This window comes from Dendropsophus ebraccatus, chromosome 3 (genome assembly GCF_027789765.1).
Source record: "Dendropsophus ebraccatus isolate aDenEbr1 chromosome 3, aDenEbr1.pat, whole genome shotgun sequence".
In the NCBI taxonomy this organism is placed as follows: domain Eukaryota; kingdom Metazoa; phylum Chordata; class Amphibia; order Anura; family Hylidae; genus Dendropsophus; species Dendropsophus ebraccatus.
In genome coordinates this window covers 165680087-165702773 of record NC_091456.1, presented here as the reverse complement: position 1 = coordinate 165702773, position 22687 = coordinate 165680087, and the positions used below count along the sequence as shown (strand labels likewise).

General features: G+C 42.6%; 1 protein-coding gene across 1 annotated transcript in view; it reads right to left on the bottom strand.

The window, feature by feature from the left end:
- Positions 1-11874: 11874 nt before the first annotated feature.
- The window catches only part of FGF10 (fibroblast growth factor 10), a 70493-nt gene continuing 59680 nt past the window's right edge, over positions 11875-22687 (bottom strand). The window contains exons 2-3 of the mRNA XM_069964736.1: positions 14638-14744; positions 11875-12568 (exon numbers count right to left, since the gene is read on the bottom strand). Coding sequence (XP_069820837.1) covers positions 12377-12568; positions 14638-14744 — 299 coding nt within the window. The 3' untranslated portion in view covers positions 11875-12376. The remainder of the gene's footprint in view (positions 12569-14637; positions 14745-22687) is intronic.

The following is a 22687-nucleotide window of genomic DNA, read 5'->3' as shown; positions in this document are numbered from 1 at the left end:
AACATTATAGTAGGTGCCACAGAATTGTTGTCTCATGGGTAATGGGTCTTCTTTAAATCCAGGAGATGTCTTCTCTGACAATGGACCTTCACCGTCCTTTTCTTTTTCATCTGGCCCAGACTGCTAATGTGATATCTTCTGACAACTGCAGAGCTTACTGCTAGTATATCTTTGGTTCCTTGCTTCTGTAGCCATCCTCAGCCTCTATAGTAGTAAAGTAAAGTAAATTCAGACTCCAGACAAGATCCCTAAAATTAATTTTAGACCCCCAACCTGATTGCGAAATTACTTTGGACCCTAGACTTGACCCATAATTGAATAGTAAATATATTTAGACCACTAACCAGACACCTAAGTTTCTTCAGATTGCAAATTAATTTCAGACCCCCAAGCAGAGCTCTTAATTTCTTTAACAGAAGCTTAAATTAATTTCAGACCAGAAACCAGACTCTCAAATTAATTTTAGAACCTGATTCTTAAAGGGGAACTATTAGCATGTTAAACAAATCTAACCTGCTGATAGACCCTTATTTCGCATATGTGCTGAGGATAAAGGTATGTCTCTTACCATCATCCTCGGTGCCGTTCCTGTGCAGTTTTAATGTAGTCCTGTGTCCGGTAAAGCCGTTTGGAGTACTGCCGCACCCCCAGAGTGCTGATCCACCCCTGGCTGTCCCACCCCTTCTAATGTTTATAAGTCCTTATTGGACAAAGGACTACATGAAAACTGCATGGGAACGGCACTGGGAATGAAGGTAAGAAAGATACCTACATTCTTAGCGACCCATGCGCAATCCTGCTGATAGCTCCCCTTTAAGTTAATTTCAGACCCTAGACCAGACCACAAAGTGATTTTTACACTTAAAGAATCCAACATTATTTCGAACCCTTTAAATAATGAAGACCCAGTATGGTGTAGTGTGACAATACAGAAGAGTAGGAATGGGGAGAGGTGTGTACAGTGGTACCTTGGTTTAAGAGGGTTTTGGTTAAGAGCTCACAGTTTTTCAAAATTGTTACTTGGTTTAAGAGCTCCCTGAACTGGGTGGGAGCGCGTGTGAAGGAGGGGCATGGTCTGCGGGTCTACAGCACTGTTCTCTGATCCAGGTAGTCTCCCTCACATTCCAAATCATAGCAGATCCACTTCAGGCTGGGGCTTACATCAGGGGACAGGACTGTGGGGTAATCTCTCCATAGCTGTAACCCCTCTCTCCCTGGACAGAGAGTGCTGCATGTATGTGCCCACATCTGTCCTGCTCATTCCTCCATGCTCCCTGCAGTCTCTGTCAGTCCTTGTGTTTCCCATCCTCTCCATTACTGTACAGTATTTTATAATATCACATATTCTGCTGTTTCTGAATGTTTGTTTCATCTGTTTTACATGTTATTCAGAATAATAAATCATTATTTTTGGGATGTGGAACCAATTGTCTGCATTTCTATGATTTCTTATGGGCAAATTTGCTTTGGTTTAAGAGTGGATTTGGATTACAAGCGCAGTCCCAGAAACAAATTATGCTTGTAATCCAAGGCACGAGTGTATTTCCAATTAATCCAATAGATACAAAAAAATACTTTGCTGTTGTTTTTTAGGTGGATTTTTCCTCATTTCCTCCCTCCTCAAATCCACCTATAGTCAACATCTACATAAACAGGCCCAGACTCCCTTTATACCATCTAAATTATCTATAGCTGTTTGTAACACTGTATACGGTGATAGGGTAGTGTAATACTTTCAGGAACACTATACTGCCATCCCATTTCTGATGGTAAATATTGTAAATAAAACTAGAGATGAGTGAACCTCAAGCACACACAGATTCGTCCAAGCTTGAGCCTGCCGAATTTGATTACCGATGGCTAAAGAAGTTGGATACAACCCTAGGGAGTCCTGGTAAACATGGATATGGACTATAGCTAATGGCCTATGTCTGTATCCATGTTTTCCAGGCAGCCTTAGGGCTGCATCCAACTTCTCCAGTCACCGGTGACCAATCAGGGTCTTTTCCAGCAGTCATGACCTCAATCAGAAGTCAGCAGCTAAAACCCGAGATCCTGCTATGGTCTCCATATGGTACTCTAATAGGAAATGCAGCAAGTGGTTGTACTAATGAGAAAAGTTTTTAAGTATATTAGAAAGTTTATTATTTTATCATTGCCTAATGTTTGCAAAGTCTCTTCAAAGCGGTCCAGCGCTTCACAGTCCATTTCTGTTTGTTTAGATTATCCGCACATTTTTCACAGTTTGTATGTTATTCCCTATAATTCGCTCTGAGTTATACCCTCTAAGTGCTCCGAAACACCAAGAAGTTTAGAACACCACAGGATGGTGGATTAGAGCAGGAAAGGGCCATAAGCCGCTGCTTAGTTCGTGTTTTCAAAGGGAGGATACAAGCTTTCTTGTTCTGTCGTTGTTCCTTGATACGGAGCAGTGTGCGTCTGTCTGCACCTCTTAAGAGTCCGGCATAAACCGAGGATAAGAGGATTCTATAGACGGAGAATTCCATGTATGACAAGTGCGACAAAGCTCCAAGCTTAAACCTGTGCTGGGAAATCCCAGCGTCTGCAGGTGAAGGCCAGAACTCATCGTATGTAGCGTGCACTCACTTAACCATGCAGTATGGGAATGAGGAGCAGTGATTTCTCCTAAAATAATAATTCAGTCGATTTATCCCCGTAACATCTGTTTTATTGTGTTTCACGTTTGACTTTTAACCTTTGTCTCTTGTTGACAAAACATAATCAAATTAATTTTCTATATTTTTAGAGAATCAAAGGGAAAAACATGTCCTAAGTAAACAGCTACTTTCTTCCTTACGGCTGGATATGTAGATTAATAAAAGATCTTTCAGCGGGGTAATATAGCTAGACCGCAGAGTTATTAACAGAAGAATAACTTTATGCATACCTAAATAGAATCAAGAAGTGACATCAGAACTTAGTTATTTACAGTTCCATAAAGAACGGAGGTGAACCCTTTGGAACCACCTGGATTTCTGTATCGGTAATAAAATGTGGTCATATAAGAGACAGACACCTCTAACTAAACTATTAACATACATCAGTCAGGTACTGTTTGGGTCTTTGGCTAAGTTCACCCCATGGGATTTTGCGACCATCATTGCCGTCGATAAGATGTCCGATATTTTCCTATGATCATGATTAGAGATGAGCGAACCTTGAGCATGCTCGAGTCGATCTGAACCCGAACTTTCGGCATTTGATTAGCGGTGGCTGCTGAACTTGGATAAACATGGAAAACATGGATATAGTCATCAGTGGCGTAGCTACCATAGAGGCAGGGAAGGCGGTTGCTATGGGGCCTGTGGAGGAAGGGGGCCCAGGGAAGATAAGAGCCTCCTGTGTCCTTTTGCTTAACCCCTTATTTACTGCAGTGTGTGAGTGACCCAGTGTTCTCTAACATGCTGCAAAACAAAAAAAAGGGTTAATACAGAAGACAATTAGCTCTCTGCCTGACTACTCTGGTAACCTCTGAGCTCTGTTTTCTGAGTTCCTGCAAAGGTCAGGGGTTATCAGTGCAGGAGTAGCAAAGGAGAGAGCTAATTTTCTTCTGTATTAACCCTTTGTGTTGCAGCATGTAAGAGAACACTGGGTCACTTACACACTGCAGTAAATAAAGGGTTAAGCAAAAGGTAGTCTGCTCCTGCACCTATGTATGTATATAACCATAGGATTCTGCCTCTGGCCCTAAGAGAATTTTTTTTTTGGCCAAATCACCGAGTATGTGTGTATATATATATATATATATATATATATATATGTGTGTGTGTGTGTGTGTGTAGGGGAGGGGGGGGTCCATACAGTTTTTTGCTATGGGGCCCCATGAATCCTAGCTACGCCCCTGATAGTCATTGGCTGTATCCATGTTATCCAGACAACCTTAGAGCTTTATCCAAGTTCAGCAGCCCCAGCTAATCAAATGCCGAACGTTCGGGTTCGGATCGACTCGAACCCGAACCCGGTTCACTCATCTCTAATCATGATCATTATAGACGGCCGTCATCATCAAATCTCAGCCTGCTTTTTGACGGCCGTCAGCAATGAAAACTGCAAAATCCAGTGCTGTGAAATTAGCCTCTGAGCACATAAAGTAAACATTCACAGTGCAGGGAGAAAAAATTGGAAAAAACTGAATAACCTGTAAATGTCCTGTTGGCAGCAAATACCTTCACACAAATGTTTCCTGCAGCTGAAAGTAAGATTGCACATTGTTGGGCTATGTTCCCACTTCGGGAGAATATCAGGAAGGCGGCTGTCTTGTTTCAAGTCGCTAATAATAATCATCCGCGTACATGTTCACTAGAAATGGCCTGGACTACGCTGCCTTCTCCCAGCAGCATAGTTCCGGCCACTTCCGGTGAGCGCTTGTAGCCGGTCTGCATGGGGGAATAGGTGAGTAGTAGATGTGATGACAGAAGAGCACATCATGCTCTCCTGTCATCTCTGCTGCCCCGGGGTGGGGGGATCCGTGTCGGGTGGCAGAGGGGGGCTCCGGCTAGGGAGTCCTCTTGTTCTTGAGTTAAATTTTTTTTCTAAAAACATTTCCCTCCTATTATGTTTTTTGAACAGCAGCTTCCTTCATGGTGTCTTTCATTGACCAACATTCTTATTCCGTGCTTTCCTAATAGTGAGTATACAAAGAGAGGTTTTGCAGTTTGAAGTCTTCTATAGGGCCTTTGCTGTTACTATTGAGTTCTTAGGTTTTGAATTTTCTTAATTTATAGACAATGGGGGAGATTTATCAAACATGGTGTAAAGTGAAACTGTCTCAGTTGTCCCTAGCAACCAATCAGATTCCACCTTTCATTCCTCACAGACTCTTTGGAAAATGAAAGGTGGAATCTGATTGGTTGCTAGGGGCAACTGAGCCTGTTTCAATTTACACCATGTTTGATAAATGTCCCCCAATTTGTCTAAGGGTATATTTAAACCTAGCAAAATTGGCGGAATCCCTCCTGCCTGCTTCCTCCACTCTCTGCTCAAAGAATTGACAAGTCACTTCTTTGCACAGAGAGCTGTGGGAGAGGAGGTGCGATAGAGATACTGTGGGACACTGAGGCAGGCAGGATTCCGTGGCGGAGAGCTCCGCCTCAGAATTCCTGCTGATTTTACACAGTATGAACATACCCTAATGGTAGAATATAGAAATGAGTGAATCTCGAGTCTGCTCGGGTTTGTCTGAACTCAAATGCTTTGCATTTGATTAACGGTGACTGAAGAAGTTGAATGCAGCCCTAAAAAGTTCTGAAAGAAATGGATACAGCCTATGACTATATCCATGTTTTCCAGGTAACACAGTATGGTAGATGTTTTCCAGGTAGCAGATATAGACAGTACAGTATGAGAGATGAGCATTGTGTAGGAATAGTAGTAGTAGTAGTAACAGTACAGTATGGAACATGATGCATAAGGCAGGAGATGTACAGCTGTGTAAGGATAGTAACATTGGCTGCCGTTTTGAAATATTCATCCTAAATGAGTCCAAATACTTTCAGAATTGCTGAAAATTTGAGAAGTTTTGAACAAAATCAGTTTGCACTGAAGCAATTCTCTCTGAATCTATAAGGCTACATTCACACTTTGTTTCTGCAATCCGTTTTTTGCAAAAAAATGTATGAAAAACGTATGGAAAAAAAAACAGATGCATTTGTGTGCATGTTTTTCCATTGACCTCCATTGTAAAAAAAAAAACGGATATTTATTTATTTTATTTTTTTTAACGGACACAGAAGTAGTGTCAGCTACGTTTTTGTGTCCGTAAAAAAAACTGATCCGTTTTGATCCGTTTTTTTTACAATGGAAGTCAATAGAAAAACGGATCTAAACGGATGCACACAAATGCAAAAACGGATTGCAAAAACGCAGTGTGAACCTAGCCTAACATGAACTGAGACACATGTGAAATGTATCACAATGCAAATAACACTTGTACACAGAACACACCATAGTCATAACAGGCGACACTCCATCCACGATCAACGCGACACAGATCTCACAAAGCGCTTACGTTATCAGCTTTATTGAGGAAGACCGCACAATCTAACCATTTTTTTTGCAAATTTATGGGAAAGCTCCTTTAAAACAGCTAGTATTTAAATAAAAGGTTTTACATTGGAAGTGCTGGTAGAAAGCATTGACTCAAATAACTTATAAAACCACAAAACGACCAATATTTCTAGTGGTTAAATTTTTTTTTTTTAGTAAAAACACATTAGTATCATCTCATTTGTACCAAAATACAGTTTCCAAAGAATAAAAATAAAACATATTTTTTTACAAGAAATTTAAAGATAAAACTGCAGCATCAATATAATCTCATATTACCAGGTAAAGTGGTTTAACAAAAATAATAATATTAGACTACATGACTCTTAGAAGGACACTGGGAAAGGACTGCAATGGTGTGATGCCTGTGGTATGGCGAGTCGATGGGATGGTCTGAAAGATTCAAATAAATTAATAGGTTTGGTTCATCGTATGTTTGGGGGTCAATGTTGGTTTATACGCCATAGAAATCTCCTGTTGTATATGGAAACATGACCATAGACTCTTATTAGCCTATTTAGCTGGTATCCAATGACTTTGTCTTAACCATACTGGAGAGTTTAGCCATACGGTATATAAAGCAGGAGCTGTTTTATGAACACAACCCTTTTATCCATGGAACCTGATTAGCTGATCACTGCAGTCTCCACTTCCTTAAAGGTGACCATATACCCTTCAATAGCTGTCGACAGTTATCTCTCCCAATCCTCCAATACATATGAATATTCTGCATGGCTTAAGAGTTGTGTGTTGTATATGGAAAGAAGAGGGGTAAAGATCCCCATAAACTTTCAACAACTGATGGCTTAATGGTTGTTCAGCTGTCAGTTATCTCTTTCGACCAGCTTCTGTCCTCCCCATGCGCAGGAATGTTTGGCTTGGCCGAACGTTCCCGTGTTCTTTATGGAGAGGGGAGGGGTTAGCTGCAGCCAGAGGACTCTGAGTAGAGCTTATTTTAGGGTCAAGCAGCGATTTACCCTGACGCCCAACCCCTATCTCCACCAAAATCATCATCATCGGGGGAGCCCAAGACACCGTACGTGAGCGGTGGGTACAGCTGATAAAAGTATAAGGTGTATGGGGACCTTAAGTCAATGCTAGAAAGCATTATCTCTCATAGAACCAAAGGGTCAGGCAATTTAAATCCAACATGCTCAACCCTTCTCTCCCTCAGCATAACACAAGTTCTATACACATTAGAGAACTGGCTAAACTTGCCAAAATTGGCGTGTTTGGACAACCTCTATCTAAAGTGTATGGGAACCTTAATCCCTTGTTACTGCTACAGATGATCGAACAGCGGAAAATCTTAGGTTCTATCAAACTCGAACCTTGTCGAACCTTCCTTATTTGATTCCAGATGCCTTCCCGGCCCATGGGGAAGGAGAAGACAGCCCAGGTACCGCCTGGAATTTTGGGATTCAGCCTAGGTAATGGGCTGTATCCCGGAACTCCGTGCGGTACCTGGGCTGTCTCTAGTGGCGCCGCAATGATGAGGCGACCTGAGTAGTCTGCCTCAGGCGGCGCCACCAGCTGTCTTCATGGGGGCGGCATTCAGTGGCAGATTATAATATGGGCGGTTCGGGCGGCCGCCCACATTATAATCCGCCACTGATTATACCATGTACCGGAGACCCCCGCGCCCAGACAGCATCTGTAATTAGATGCTGGGAGCGGGGGAGACTGTATTCATAAGCGCCGCTTTGTAATGAATCAGCCGCGCGGTGCTGTTACTACAGCACTGCGCTTATGAATATAGTCTCCCCCGCTCCCAGCATCTAATTACAGATGCTGTCCGGGTGCGGGGGTCTCCGATACCGGCATTCCACGTCCGTGATCCGTTAGGATCACAGAACGTGGGAATGCAGCCTTAGTCCCCCGGCTGATGTGCGGCTGCCGGAGGTGTCCCGTCCTGTCCCCGGCAGCACGCGCATCAGAGAGCTCCCCATGCACCGGAAGTCACAGCCACAGGCGCATGGGGAGCTCTCTGATGCGCGCGCTGCCGGGGACAGGACGGGACACCCCCAGCAGCCGCGCATCAGCCGGGACCAGACCAGAGAGGCTCGACGGGGGAACGGAGGGTAGGTGAGTTATGTGCTGTTTTTGTTTTATCTGCTGTGCGGGGGGGGGGGGGGGGCATCTATAAGGGAGGGGGGAGAGGGAAGAGGGGGACCATCTATAAGGGGGGGGGGGAAGGGGGCCATCTATAAGGGGGGGAAGGGGACCATCTATAAGGGAGGGGGGACCATCTATAAGGGGGGGAAGAGGGGGACCATCTATAAGGGGGGGAGAGGGAAGAGGGGGACCATCTATAAGGGGGGGAGAGGGGGACCATCTATAAGGGAGGGGGGAGATGGAAGAGGGGGACCATCTATAAGGGGGGGAAGAGGGGGACCATCTATAAGGGGAAAAGAGGGGGACCATCTATAAGGGGGGAAGAGGGGGACCATCTATAAGGGATGGGGGAGAGGGGGACCATCTATAAGGGAGGGGGGAGAGGGGGACCATCTATAAGGGAGGGGGGGAGAGGGGGACCATCTATAAGGGAGGGGAAAGAGGGGGACCATCTATAAGGGAGGGGGGAGAGGGGGACCATCTATAAGGGAGGGGGGAGAGGGGGACCATCTATAAGGGAGGGGGAGAGGGGGACCATCTATAAGGGAGGGGGGAGAGGGGGACCATCTATAAGGGAGGGGAAAGAGGGGGACCATCTATAAGGGAGGGGGGAGAGGGGGACCATCTATAAGGGAGGGGAAAGAGGGGGACCATCTATAAGGGAGGGGGGAGAGGGGGACCATCTATAAGGGAGGGGGAGAGGGGGACCATCTATAAGGGAGGGGGGAGAGGGGGACCATCTATAAGAAGGGGGGAGAGGGGGGCCATCTATAAGGGAGAGGGACCATCTATAAGGGGGAGAAGAGGGGGACCATCTATAAGGGGGGAAGAGGGGGACCATCTCCTAAAAGATCAGCACCCTCCTCTCCTGACATCCTCTGTGCTGCTGGGACTTCTCCTATAGGATTAGCACCCTCCTCTCCTGACATCCTCTGTGCTGCTGGGACCTCTCCTATAGGATTAGCCCCCTCCTCTCCTGACATCCTCTTTGCTGCTGGGACCTCTCCTATAGGATTAGCCCCCTCCTCTCCTGACATCCTCTGTGCTGCTGGGACCTCTCCTATAAGATAAGCCCCCTCCTCTCCTGACATCCTCTGTGCAGCAAGGGACCAAACATTATGTTTATTGGGGACAGCAGTGGGGGGGGGGGGGGGGGGGAGCAGTAGTGGATTATAATGTGGGCGGATTGACGGGGTGGGGGGGGCGTCATTCTATAGTTCGCCTCGGGCAGCAGAGAGACTAGAATCACCCCTGGCTGTCTCCTCCTTCCACACGGACTGGGAAGGCATCGGGAATCAAATGTGGAAGGTTCAACAAGGTTCGAGTTCTATAGAACCTAAGATTTTCCGCTGTTCAATCATCTCTAGTTACTGCCAAGCAAAACACATCTGTCCACAATGAGTAACCAATCACGTAATGCTGGAGACGCCCATATCACTTCAGAACCAATCCCTTTTTCTTCGGTCTAGCCAGCCTTGGAGATGAATTGATATTGCAGGAGGAATGCATGGCCTGCCAGGCTCTTCCCCTGCAGCAGAAGTGTAGCATTTAGTATTACATGGGAGTTATTCATTGCATGGAAGTCCATAAATTATGGCTCTGGGGATGGGGAACCTTCGGCCCTAAAGCTGTTGCAAAACTACAATTCCCATTATGCCTGGACAACCAAAGCTTTGGCAGTTCAGGCATGATGGGAATTGTAGTTTTGCAACAGTTGGAAGGCCAAAGGCTCCCCATCCATGTGATAGGCCATATGAATGGGGGCAATCCCATGAATGGCAGGTGTATGCAATTATATAGATACACGGTTGTATACTGTACATCTGGGCCATATCTTCACTGGACCATTAGAAGTGTTCGGCCTAACTTTTTTCCCTAACATGGTGTGAACCTAGCCTTACTTATACTTATTTGTGAGAGGGAGGCCAAAAACTATACTTATATAAAGAAAAATCTTTTTTTGAAGAATTATCAAAAATATATTTTTAGTTTCCAAACAATAGAATGGGCAGGCTCGCTACTAATGCCTGACAATGAGTCTTCTTCCAGTAAGTCGATTTTCTCTGGAAAAGAGGAAGAATTCTAAAGGCCGTGAATATTTTTTTAGCATTTTACATAAGAGACTCTGGGGACCGCTGTCCAGTTTTATAGTCTCTCCGAAGAAAAGATTAAAATCACAAGTGGAAATTTTTGACATTTTAACGGTATTTATTTCATTTTAATTTATTCACTTTAGTCGTCAGTCATTTTTTTTCTTACAAAAATAGATGTATATTTATCCAAGGGTTCCTAAAATACGCCTGTATCTAAATATTGTACACCATCATGTCATATATGCACTTTTTGGGGCCAAAACGCGTCTACGTATATCTCTGTCCCGACATAGAGAACCTTTTTGAATATTCTACGATGATTTTGATGTAGAATTTGGATTGTAGGTACTCGTAAAACAACAGGCATTATATATTGTGTCATAGCTCTACAACTGAGACCGTCGACTTATATCATCTAAAAGAGGTACATACTGTACTATAATAAAAGCGGTAAATATGATACCAATATAATTTCTGCCTCAAGATAATATTATACGACCTAGGGTTGTAGCTAGGCTTTCCTTCTCCTGGGCCAACGTTTCAATTCTACACCCTGGCCAAGACTTGGACCCACCAGGGGAACGTGACCCGCCAAACCCTTGCCCTAGCTACGCCCCTGATATGGCCCATCCACAATTAAGGCAGTGGTAACAGGTTATTATCTGTTCGCTTTGGCCCAGAATGTGTTACATCATGAGTAGAGATGAGCGAACCGGGTTTGGGTTCGAGTCCATCCGAACCCGAACGATCGGCATTTGATTAGCGGTGGCTGCTGAAATTGGATAAAACTGTAAGGTTGTCTGGAAAACATGGATACTGCCAATGACTATATCCATGTTTTCCACATAGCCTTAGGGCTTTATCCAACTTCAGCAGCCACAGCTAATCAAATGCCGAAAGTTCGGGTTCGGATGGACTCGAGCACGCTCAAGGTTCGCTCATCTCTAATCATAAGCCAATTTCAATGCAACAAAAAGTCAGTCTTCCTCTCGGTGTAGATGCCGCTTATTTAATATGGCCCAGCCAATCCCTTCTTTAAGGTCCTTACAAGCCATAACTACAAAATGACCGTGGTAGAAAAACAAAAAAAATATATAATAATTCATTGTAAATGACAAGTTGTTAATGCATTATTACTAATATGAGTATACTCTGGCATTAGATGACATATAAAACTCTCCCCCAAAAAATATTCAGGCCTGTCTCCGCCAAAGTAACTTGCTTTTTTATTTTTTTTTAACTTAACACCTATATGATCGACTGATAAATAGTGTTTTCTATTTTTTTTATTTATATATAAATGTCTCCATTTTTTTTTAATTACTAGAACATTGTCACATATTATGATGTTTAAGCAGAAAAAAAAAAACATATTGGCCGCATGTATCAAAACCAGCCTAGTTTACCAAAGCGACCAATCAGAGCTCAGAAAAGAAATGCTGCATGGTGATTGGTTGCTTTGGGAACCAGGGCCATTTATTTATTTATCTATTTTTTTTTTGTATTAGTTTTGATAAATAGGGCCCCGATCTCTTTTTTTTTTTTTTTTTCGATAATGAGATTAAAACGGATGCAAAATTGTAGACACACGACTCAAACACTGAAGAGACATAGTAAACATTCTATTAAATAAATAACTTACAAAGAAACAGAGAAGGGATAGGGGGGATGGTAGAATACACAGGCGTAACACAAAAAGTCCTTTCGTAGAACAGTCTGATCATGTATACACATCTTGATCCTATACATTCTTTTCGGATGCCTTGTCAGAAAAAAATCCATTATTCCTGTAACGTTGACCCAAGTGCTTCCGGTAATGACTTCTCGCTGAATCATTGGGCCTGATGTATTGATGATCTTGGATTTGACCTAATATCCCATAAATAACTTTCCCAGAAGATCATCCCTCAGATTGTCTCATATCCGTGTATCGTACAAGCTGGAGGTTTAGCTTTAATAATTCACGTATGACACTGTACCAACTATATGTGCTGCAATGTCCTAAGGCGCTCATGGTCCACCAGAAATATCTCTAGGAAGTCTCTTTAGAATGTTCTTCACAAGACCGTAGTGGAAAAATACATCAAATCCTTCATGTAGGGTTATAAAGGCATGGGGAGGAAGTGGGCGTTCATGTTTTTCCTCCGCGTCTTTGGTCCTCTCTTTGGGGTTCCTTTCCCATTTAGTGCCACAAACATTTGTCTCTCGTTATTTTTCCAAGTAAGAGATGCGTACGTGTTGTAGCCATTCTCCTCTATTCTCTCTTTTAGTTTACAGTCTATATTAAATTCTTTCTGTTAATAGAAAGGAGAAAAAAATACATTATAAATACTTTGTTATATGGAGGATACAACAAAAAAAAAGTAATGGCTGCCAAGGTGTATATAACCCCCTTTAAAGGGGAACTCTAGCGAATTCTTTTTTTTTTTTTCTTTCAAATCAACTGTTGTCGGAAAGGTGTGCAGATTTGTAATTTACTTCTATTTAAAATTCTTAAGTCTGCCAGTACTTATCAGCTGCTGTAAGTCCTGCAGGAATTGGTGTATTCTTTCCAGTCTGACACAGTGCTCCTGCTGCCACCTCTGTCCCTGTCAGGAACTGTCCAAAGCAGGAGAAGATTTCTGTGGGGATTTGCTACTGCTCTGGACAGTTCCTGACATGGACAGAGGTGGCAGCAGAGAGCACTGTGTGAGATTGGAAAGAATACACCACTTCCTGCAGGACATACAGCAGCTGATAAGTACTAGACGACTTGAGATTTTTAAGTAAAAACTGAAACTATAAAATTTTCTTACACCAGGATTTGAAAAAATGTTTTTTTTACTGGAGTTTCATTTAAGGCTGGATTCACAGTATTTTGAAGTTCTTGAAACCAGGAGTGCAACCAATAAAGGACCCACCCCTGGTATGGACTAAAAATACTGACCAAAATACTATATGTGTACACAGCCTTATGCAAGGCTGACCTGCTTGTCATTCTCTTCTACATCTTACCACAACTTACCTAGACACAAACATACAGAATATCTAGACATGTGACTTCTGTATGGCTTGTTCACCAGCATGGGACAATTTCCTTTCAACTTCAATCAACTGGTAGCAGAAAGCTTTGCAGATTTTTAAACTTAAAAAAATCTCAAATCTTCCAGTACTTATCAGCTGCTGTATGTCCTATAGGAAGTGGTGTATTATTCCCAGTCTGACACAGTGCTCTCTGCTGCCACCTCTGTCCATGTCAGAAACTATACAGAGCAGTAGAAGATACCAAAAGAAAACTTCTCCTGCTCTAAACCGTTTCTGACAGGTAGAGAGATGGTGGCAGGGAGCATTGTGCTTGCCTTATACTACTTTCCTTTAATCCAAAAATATCTGTGAATTGGCCCCCCATAAAGTGACCAATAATGTGAACTGGCCTCCCATAAAGTGACCAATAATGTGAACTGGCCTCCCATAAAGTGACCAATAATGTGAACTGGCCCCCCATAAAGTGACCAATAATGTAAACTGGCCCCCCATAAAGTGACCAATAATGTGAACTGGCCCCCCATAAAGTGACCAATAATGTGAACTGGCCCCCCATAAAGTGACCAATAATGTGAACTGGCCTCCCATAAAGTGACCAATAATGTGAACTGGCCCCCCATAAAGTGACCAATAGTCTGTGAAGGTGTCCTGGAAGAGTAAATTGTAATATTATACTTATAAGTTTATTGTGAAATTTAGATTGTGAGCTGCAATGTGGGCAGAGACTGATGTGGATAATAAATATCTGCATAGTGCTGCAGAATAGGCCAGTGCTATATACTAGAATAAAAAAAAAAAAAAAAATCAGTGAACAAAAAAAATAATCCTCCTAAGAGCAGAAACCAATAAAAATGAATGCATTCACACTGGATTTAAAAGTGAACTGTCAGCAGGTTAGACTAATATAACCTGCTGATAGCCCCTAATGCCCACAGGGGCGCCGAGGAGGAAGGTATGTCTCTTACTTTATTCCTGTGAGTTAGTAGTTTAATCCGCGGCCAGGAGCACCGTTAGGGCATTGCCCCACCCCCCATTGTGCCGTTGATTATCATTAGAAGGGGCAGGCCAGCTTGGCGTGATGTGGGCGGGGCAGTGCTCCTAACAGTGCTCCAGGCCGTGGATTAAACAGGAACAGGAAGGTAAGAGACATACCTTACTCCTCAGCACCCTGTGCGCATTAGAGGACTCTCAGCAGGTTAGATTAGTCTAACCTGCTGATAGTTCCTCTTTTAAAAACAGAAAGAAAAAAGACCCTTAAAAAATGGGAATAATAGCAAAAATAATAATAATAACAATAACAATAATAATAATAATAATAATATAAGAGATTGTTACTTACAGAGCCATATACTTTGCCTTTCTTGCTCATGGCTAAATAATAATTGCTGTTAATGGCTTTGATGGCCACAATCCCCCCCACATCCACAGATGTTATCTCCAATATACCTAAAGTGAAAAAAGGACATTTTAATTTTTGTGGTAATAAAGAATGCAATAAAAATTTTAGGTTGAAACTGAACCAACCCATGCAGAAACCCTGTGCCATAAATACTCGGAACTTCAGAGAAAAAAAACACATTTCAAATCAATTGGTGTCAGTAAATTATTTCTATTAAAAAATCTCAAGCCTTCCAGTACTTATCAGCTGATGTCCTGCAGGAAGTGGTGTATTCTTTCTAATGTGACACTGCGGTCTCTGCTGCCACCTCTGTCCATAACAGTAACTGTTCCTGACACATTGTAGAGTTGTTACCAAGAGTGTCTCTCGCTCTGGAGGACCTATCCTGTCTTTACCCAGTCTCTCCTGTGGGGGTGCTGCAGATTTCTCTGCAGATTACATTTGGTCACTGGTTGCTCTAGCAGCTTATTGTAGGGATTCTCCAAACCCCTTCAATATTTATTCTGACCACCAAAGTGGGGCAACAAGAGTTGACCAGGGAAATGTTTATTGCAACACAAAAGGAAAATGAAACAATGTGAGTGCACACAGGGGCAAACCGAAATTATGAGTCCGACTCAGTGACACATGCATCCAATAGCTGCAAGGCACATGGGACATGTTTTACTGGTGTCAATAACCAAGAGATTACAGGAAACAAAACAGAGTTAACTAGTCTCCTGTGCCAAGTCAACGTGCTGAATACTTAACATACTTCAGCGGCCCAGTTTTTCACACTGTGGTGTTCTGCCAAATCCACCAAACAAGTAACACGATAAACAGATGAAGTGCCGGCATATGTAAAACAGCTGCAGTTCCCATCTCTATGGATTTTATGGATGGTGCGTATGTAACAGGTAACAGCCGTCATGGCCGTCCTTGGCCGTGCAGACACAGATAACCAGGCAGATCCATGTATCATGGGGCGCAGGTGCTGGACTAATCTTCTCCGCACGGAAATATTTTAATTGCTTATTTTTTTTATAAAATGTAATAAAACGCAATGGCTGATGGGAAAAGCAGATTTAAACAGTTTCATATGGAATTTTGACATCATTAGAGGCAATATGACTGGGCTTTATGTTCACTTTATTATCCGATCATGTCGGAGTAAAACATATTAAAAGAAGTTAGTTGTTTTCAAAGGTTTATTATATTAATACCAGTGTCATTCAGCTTGTTGTATCATACCAAGACCCAGGAGGAAAGGAGGCTAATAGTCCGTGTATAGGGCTGTCTACAGGCAGTCCATGGGCAAATATTTACATAGAAATAAACTGAGGCCATGATATGTCAACAAGGCATGTTATATGTAAATTAGCTCACAGTACAGTGGGAGTCAGAGGAGAAAACCAATCACAAGAGAGGATGCTAGATGTTAAAAACAATAGTGTCATATGGGGACATTTATCAAACATGGTGTAAAGTGAAACTGGCTCATTTGCCCCTAGCAACCAATCAGATTCCATCTTTCATTTTCCAAAGAGTCTGTGAGGAATGAAAGGTGGAATCTGATTGGTTGCTAGGGGCAACTGAGCCAGTTTCACTTTACACCATGTTTGATACATCTCCTCCATAGAGTTCTTTATTTTTGTTCTTCACTTGAGAGATGGATCCAAAAACATACAACATATGGGGGCATTTCATTCCTACAAACTTCCGTCTTTTTTACGTTTGTAAGAAAAGTCCAAGCATGAAAGGCCAAAACATGGATGTAAAGGCCCTATTACACCGAGCGATTATCGGCCATATTTGGCTATCGGCCATTATGGGCGATAATCACTTGGTGTAATAGCTACTGTTAAAAGGCAACGATTGGCCAAAATAAACTTCGTTAACTGTTCCTTGTCTTTCAACATGTTGAAAAAAAACGTCAACGATAACGACAGTCTGCTAGCCGACAGTCCGTGTAATAGGGGCAGCAGCAGCAGACCGCCGCTATCTCCTATGGGCTAACCAGTCGATCTAAAAAAATGTCCGGGGAGCCCTTTCCACAGTTTCCCGCTCGCTGTCGGTGTGTGTAATAGGTCCTAAAAATATTGGTAATTCTGGCACGGTACAAAGACGCGTATGGCAAAGGACTCTTCCATAGAAGCTTCCACTTTCACACAGCTTTCACTTTAAAAAACTTTTAAGATGTCATAGCGATTAAAAGTTTTGATCGATTGGGGTCTGGGTGTTCAGGATGATCATTAGATAAAGTGTACACTTGTAGAAGTGTACACTGAGCAAACTCTCTTCGCTGCTATGTGACCGAGGCTGACTTCTAATATAAATCTATAAGACTATCTCTTGTTCCACGTGAATTACTTCTCCCTACTCATTGTAGAGACTGGTTAGGGTTGTTTAAAAACATGTCAACATTTTTTAAAGTGACACTTTAAACTTCGAGATCGTAAGGAGTCCAACCTCCGTGCCCCCCAGGGATCTCTAGATCATCTCCCTAGCTCCTTTAGTAAGAATGGCGCTGCGGGAGAGTGAGTGACCCACAGCTCCATTCATTCTCTATGGAGCTGCAGGAGAGAGCTGAGTGCTATACTTGGCTTTCTCTAGTGGCTCCATAGAGAATGGTATGTGGACAAGTAAGTTGAAATCGGAAAACTCCTTTAAGAGCTGAAAACCCTTGACAAGTTGCAACCCACATTACAACCACTAGGTGGCCAAATATTGACACATATCACTTGGCCAAAGTGCAGAGCAGTTACAAAGAGTGTCTATTGCACTGGAGGACCTGTCCTGTCCTTCATTACAATACATTGATTTGAAAGGCCACTGTGTAATACCTAGTAAAAAACATGATTAAAAAAAAAAAAGTTAAGGCAGGACACATCTGTACATGGATTAGTATGGGAGTCATACTGTGTACTTGTCACATTCAGAACATGATGATTCAAAAAGACTGCATCTGGCACTCTCCAAGTATAAGGTGAATGAGGGTCAATGATGGAAGCTGATCAGAGGCGGCGGGGTCTGGGGGATGTGCCGGCCTCCTGAGGTCCCTGCTGTTTCTGAGCAGTTCTCCAGGTTTGGATACACTCTTCTGATTTGCACATGTGCTGTCTTTCCTGCGCCTGTTTTTGGTGGTGTAAATTTCCAGAGTTAACAATCTGTATCCGATTTATTCAGAATTTTTTTTATTTGACAAAGAGATAAAACTGTCCAGTCCTGCAAAGCATTTTACTTCTTCATCCAGACAAGGGATGTTTATAGAAGGAATCCAGCCACAATAGATGGGGTGGGGGGGAGGCCGGAACACACCAAATACCTCGAAATGTATCAGGCCAAAATTAAACAAATATGTCCCCTGCGTGTGTCAACAGATTGGTGTATAAATGAATGGATGGTTAGATAGATAGATAATAGATAGATAGAAGATAGATAGATAGATAGATAGATAGATAGATAGATAGATAGGAGATAGATAGATAGATAGATATGCAAAGGAAAAACTTCAAACTGGTGTTTATTTCAGTGTTTCATCATATACAGCAATCGAGCGTCTCACGATTGCTGTATATGATGAAACACTGAAAAAAAAAACCAGTTTGAAGTTTTTTCACAAATCCGGGAGTGCTGTGGATTTTCCTGTGCATATGTGAATACGGTCCTAGAATCAGACTTGGATCTGCTGGCACCCCTTACTACCTGGAGGTAGTGCTGCTTTCTGTATGCTTTACTGTAGATAGATAGATAGATAGATAGATAGATAGATAAATAGATGATAGATAGATAGATAGATAGATAGATAGATAGATAGATATATGTAAAGTAGCTTGACGGCACTCCAGATAAGGTGAAAAAAAGGGTTTACATTTATTTACAAAGTGCACAGCACAGCATACAAAGTAATTAGGCAACATTTCTGTGGCCTCTCGCCACCATTTTCAAGCCGGGCTTAAAAATGGTGGCGAGAGGCCACAGAAACGTTGCCTAATTACTTTGTATGCTGTGCTGTGCACTTTGTGAATAAATGTAAACCCTTTTTTTCACCTTATCTGGAGTGCCGTCAAGCTACTTTACATATATACTGTGGACTCGTGGTTGGAGTATTTGCCTGGCACTCGTATTTTTCCTGTGCTGCTGAAATTACTAAGAATAGATAGATAGATAGATAGATGATAGATATATATATATATATATATATATATATATATATATATATATATTAGATAGATAGATAGATAGATACATAATAGATAAATAGATAATAAATAGATAGTTAAATAGATAGATGATAGAAGATAGATAGATAGATAGATAGGAGATAGATAGATAGATAGATAGATAGATAGATAGATAGATAGATAGATAGATAGGAGATAGATAGATCGATAGATAGATAGATAGATAGATAGATATGGAATAGATAGTACATGTGAGTTTGCACTGAGATTCTATGGCACATTTGGGTTACACACCCTATGGATTCTGTAGTTCTGCCAAGCTTCTCAGAAACAGATGTAAACTCAAACAGAAATAAGCAGAATCCTAAGACTTCACATGAAATGCGTTGTCCGCTGCCAGTTTTGGGGATACACCTGTAGATGGGGAGTCCTGTCCTAGCCACATACTTTCCTGGGGATGGCCGCTATCAGTCACAGCAAATCTGCCGAGAAGCCGAGCCTCCTCCCAGACATCTGGTTCCCGTTGGCTCCTGTCACAACACCTTCCCTCCGCTCCTTATAATCTGGCCTCTTTGAGCCCAGTCTCAGGTGTCTCATTTGCAAAGTACAGATAAGACACTCAAAGCATTAGAGGAAAAATTAAGAGACTCTCATGGGGGTCAACCTTCGCCTTTGAACATGAAAGTCTGTGAAGCCGTGAGATCAGTGACAACCACCTGCAGGAACCCAGGACATTGTGAGGTGTGAACGTGATTATGAGGTGACGCTTTTTATGACATGTTTGAGAGGAGAAAAAAACATTTTTTCTTATAAGTTCACAAAATATCAGCTGCACTTCTATCTATCATCATAAGTATAGCCTGTGGCACTGGATTAGGATAGGCCGAGCTGTCCAAGTGCTGACCCCTGGGCCATGATGCAATCTTCTACTAGATTAGGGGAGTACATGGATAACAATCACCCCCAGATCCGAGTCAGGAGTCACTATGGACACAAATGCAGATGTAGCAGAGCTGACTGCATCATGACATGTTAATGGGGCAGAAAGTTATACAGATCTGTAAACTATTTCTATTTAAAAATCTTCCAGTACTTATCAGCTGTTGTATGTCCTGCAGGAAGTGGTGTATTCTCTCCAGTCTGACACAGTGCTCTTTGCTGCCACCTCTGTCTATGTAAGGAACTGTCCAGAGCAGTAGAGGATTTGCTTCTACTCTGGATATTTCCTGACATGGACAGAGGTGGCAGCAGAGAGCACTCTGTCAGACTTGAAATAATACACCACTTCCTGCAGGACATTTTGAATTTTTTTTTTTTTTGCAGAGAACCTCTCTAAAGATATGTGTATGTACAATAGGGATCTTAAATCAAATTATTGTATAGGCTTGTGTAGGGGCTCTTAAAGGGAACCTGTCACATAGAAAATGCGAGAGAGTCTTTAGGTATCATGTTATAGAGGAGGAGGGGCTGAGCAGATTAATATATAGTTTAGTTGGAAATTTTTTAGGAATACTCAAGTATATCTCAGATTTCTTGGCTAATTGGTCAAGTGGGCTGTCCTACTCTGTGATTAATAGCTATTTGACAAATAATTCTGGAACATCGGGATTACAGAATAGGACCGCCCACTTGACCAATTAGCCAAGAAAGCTGACTAGACAAATATTCTCAAAAACTTTCCCTCAAAATTATATATCAATCTGCTAAGCTCCTTCTGCTCTATAACATGCCGCCTTCAGATTCCTTTGCCTTTTCAATGCGACAGGTCCCCTTTAAGTTTTTGTCCTGTTTTTTTCCCCTAGTCCTATGGAAAATCACAACACTCTGCGTCACGTGACAAACCCCGCTCTGCTACATCTGCACCGACTTAGGAACAAAGTCAAGTCACTACACCAATATATTGATATAATTAGCCAGCCAAAGAGGTCGGAACTGTCTTAGCTGTGAGGGGTTCTAGGCCTTCAGCCCCATGCCAAAGACGCTTGTCTGTATGCCTCATCCCCAACGATTTCTTCACCAAGAATTAGAAGCAGCTGCACCCCCGCAGTATACTAGGAGGAGAAATTAATAATCGGCTAAATCTGGAGTAAATTAGACTTAAATAATTGTATTCTGTCCCGTAACATAAACAGCGTTTTTTTTCCTCGGCTACATCTACAGTACACGGGGATTTCATAAACAGTCATTCAACACCTCATCCGACAATGATAAAGACTTTCAGCTCAGCATCATACTTAAAAGACCATCATGCTGCAGCCATCATCTTACACCTCGCCAAATTCATTACCATCACGTGCGTTTTGCAGGACGGAGCGGTTAGATCACATAGCTGCACGTCAAGAGGACGGCTAGACTGACACTGGGATATGGCTGTGCGTGTGAATACGAGGGGGAGACACCTTAAATGTGAGTGGTGACAACTCTGTAAACCAGTAGGCCCCAACCTGTGGCTTTCCAGCTGTTGCAAAACTACCACTCCTATCATGCCCTGACAGCCTTCGGCTGTCAGGGCATGATAGGAGTGGTAGTTTTGCAACAGCTGGAGAACCACAGGTTGGGGAACACTGCTGTAAGCTATACAAGACAATGGAAAATGTAAAATTTAGACCCAAGGGGGGAGATTTATCAAACATGGTGTAAAGTGAAACTGGCTCTGTTGCCCCTAGCAACCAATCAGATTCCACCTTTCATTTTCCAAAGAGTCTGTAAAGGAATAAAGGTGGAATCTGATTGGTTGCTAGGGGCAACTGAGCCAGTTTCACTAAACACCATGTTCGATAAATCCGATTTAAGGGATTATAGATAAAGAAGCACTCCGTTTTTTTTCCCCTTCTTCCCCCGGCTGCAGGCTGGCACAAATACTTACCAATCATGATCAGTGTCCTCCGGTTGTACGGTGCCAATCGGATCTGGCGCCCACCTGACTTCTTCAGCTTCAGTTCCGCAGCTCAGGAGGCCAGAAGTCAGGGTCTCCAATGCATCTCCATAAGGGTGGTCTCATAGAGATGGATTTGAGACTCTGACTTCCGGCCTTCAATGGACTTGTAGAAAGAAGAGGGGTCAGAAGAGCCGTGATGTCACCACCAGCAGAAACAAAAGGGAACAATGCCTCGGGACACCGATCATCATTAATAACATTTTGTGCCAGCCTGCAGCTGGGGAATAATAGCAATAATAAAAAAAAAAAAAATGTATGGCTACTTTAAGGTGGTCACCCATTTTGAGCAAAATTGTCAAAGATGATCACAGTGATCGAAGGGATCACCTGGCAGCAAGTGTTCAATTCTGCTGCACTGCCCCCAGAGGAGATATTAAGAATTACAAAGTTGTCCATGTCATGTTCAGATCAACTAGGCCCCCATAGTCACAAACAGGAGAAATTAGAGTCACATACAGTATCATAAAATCATGTACCAGAAGTGTGTGAGTAATGGTGCGTTTACACAGAGAGATTTATCTGACAGATTTTGGAAGCCAAAGCCAGGAATGGATTTGAAAAGAGGAGAAATCTCAATCTCTCCTTTATGACCCGTTCCCTGTTTATAGTCTATTCCTGGCTTTGGCTTCGAAGATCTGTCAGATAAATCTGTCTGTGTAAACGCAGCCTTAGGACTACCAATCATTTTCATCATGAAAAGGGTGGTCGTCTATATAATCTCTCACTTCTCACGAGATCTCAGAAACTGCTTGAGGACTTTAACTGGCTGCAAACAAACCCAGTGCTATGCATTTGATTAGCGGTGGCTGAAGAAGTTGGATGCAGCCCTATAGCTGCCTGGAAAACATGGATACAGCCATAGGCCATAGACTGCATCCATGTTTTCCTG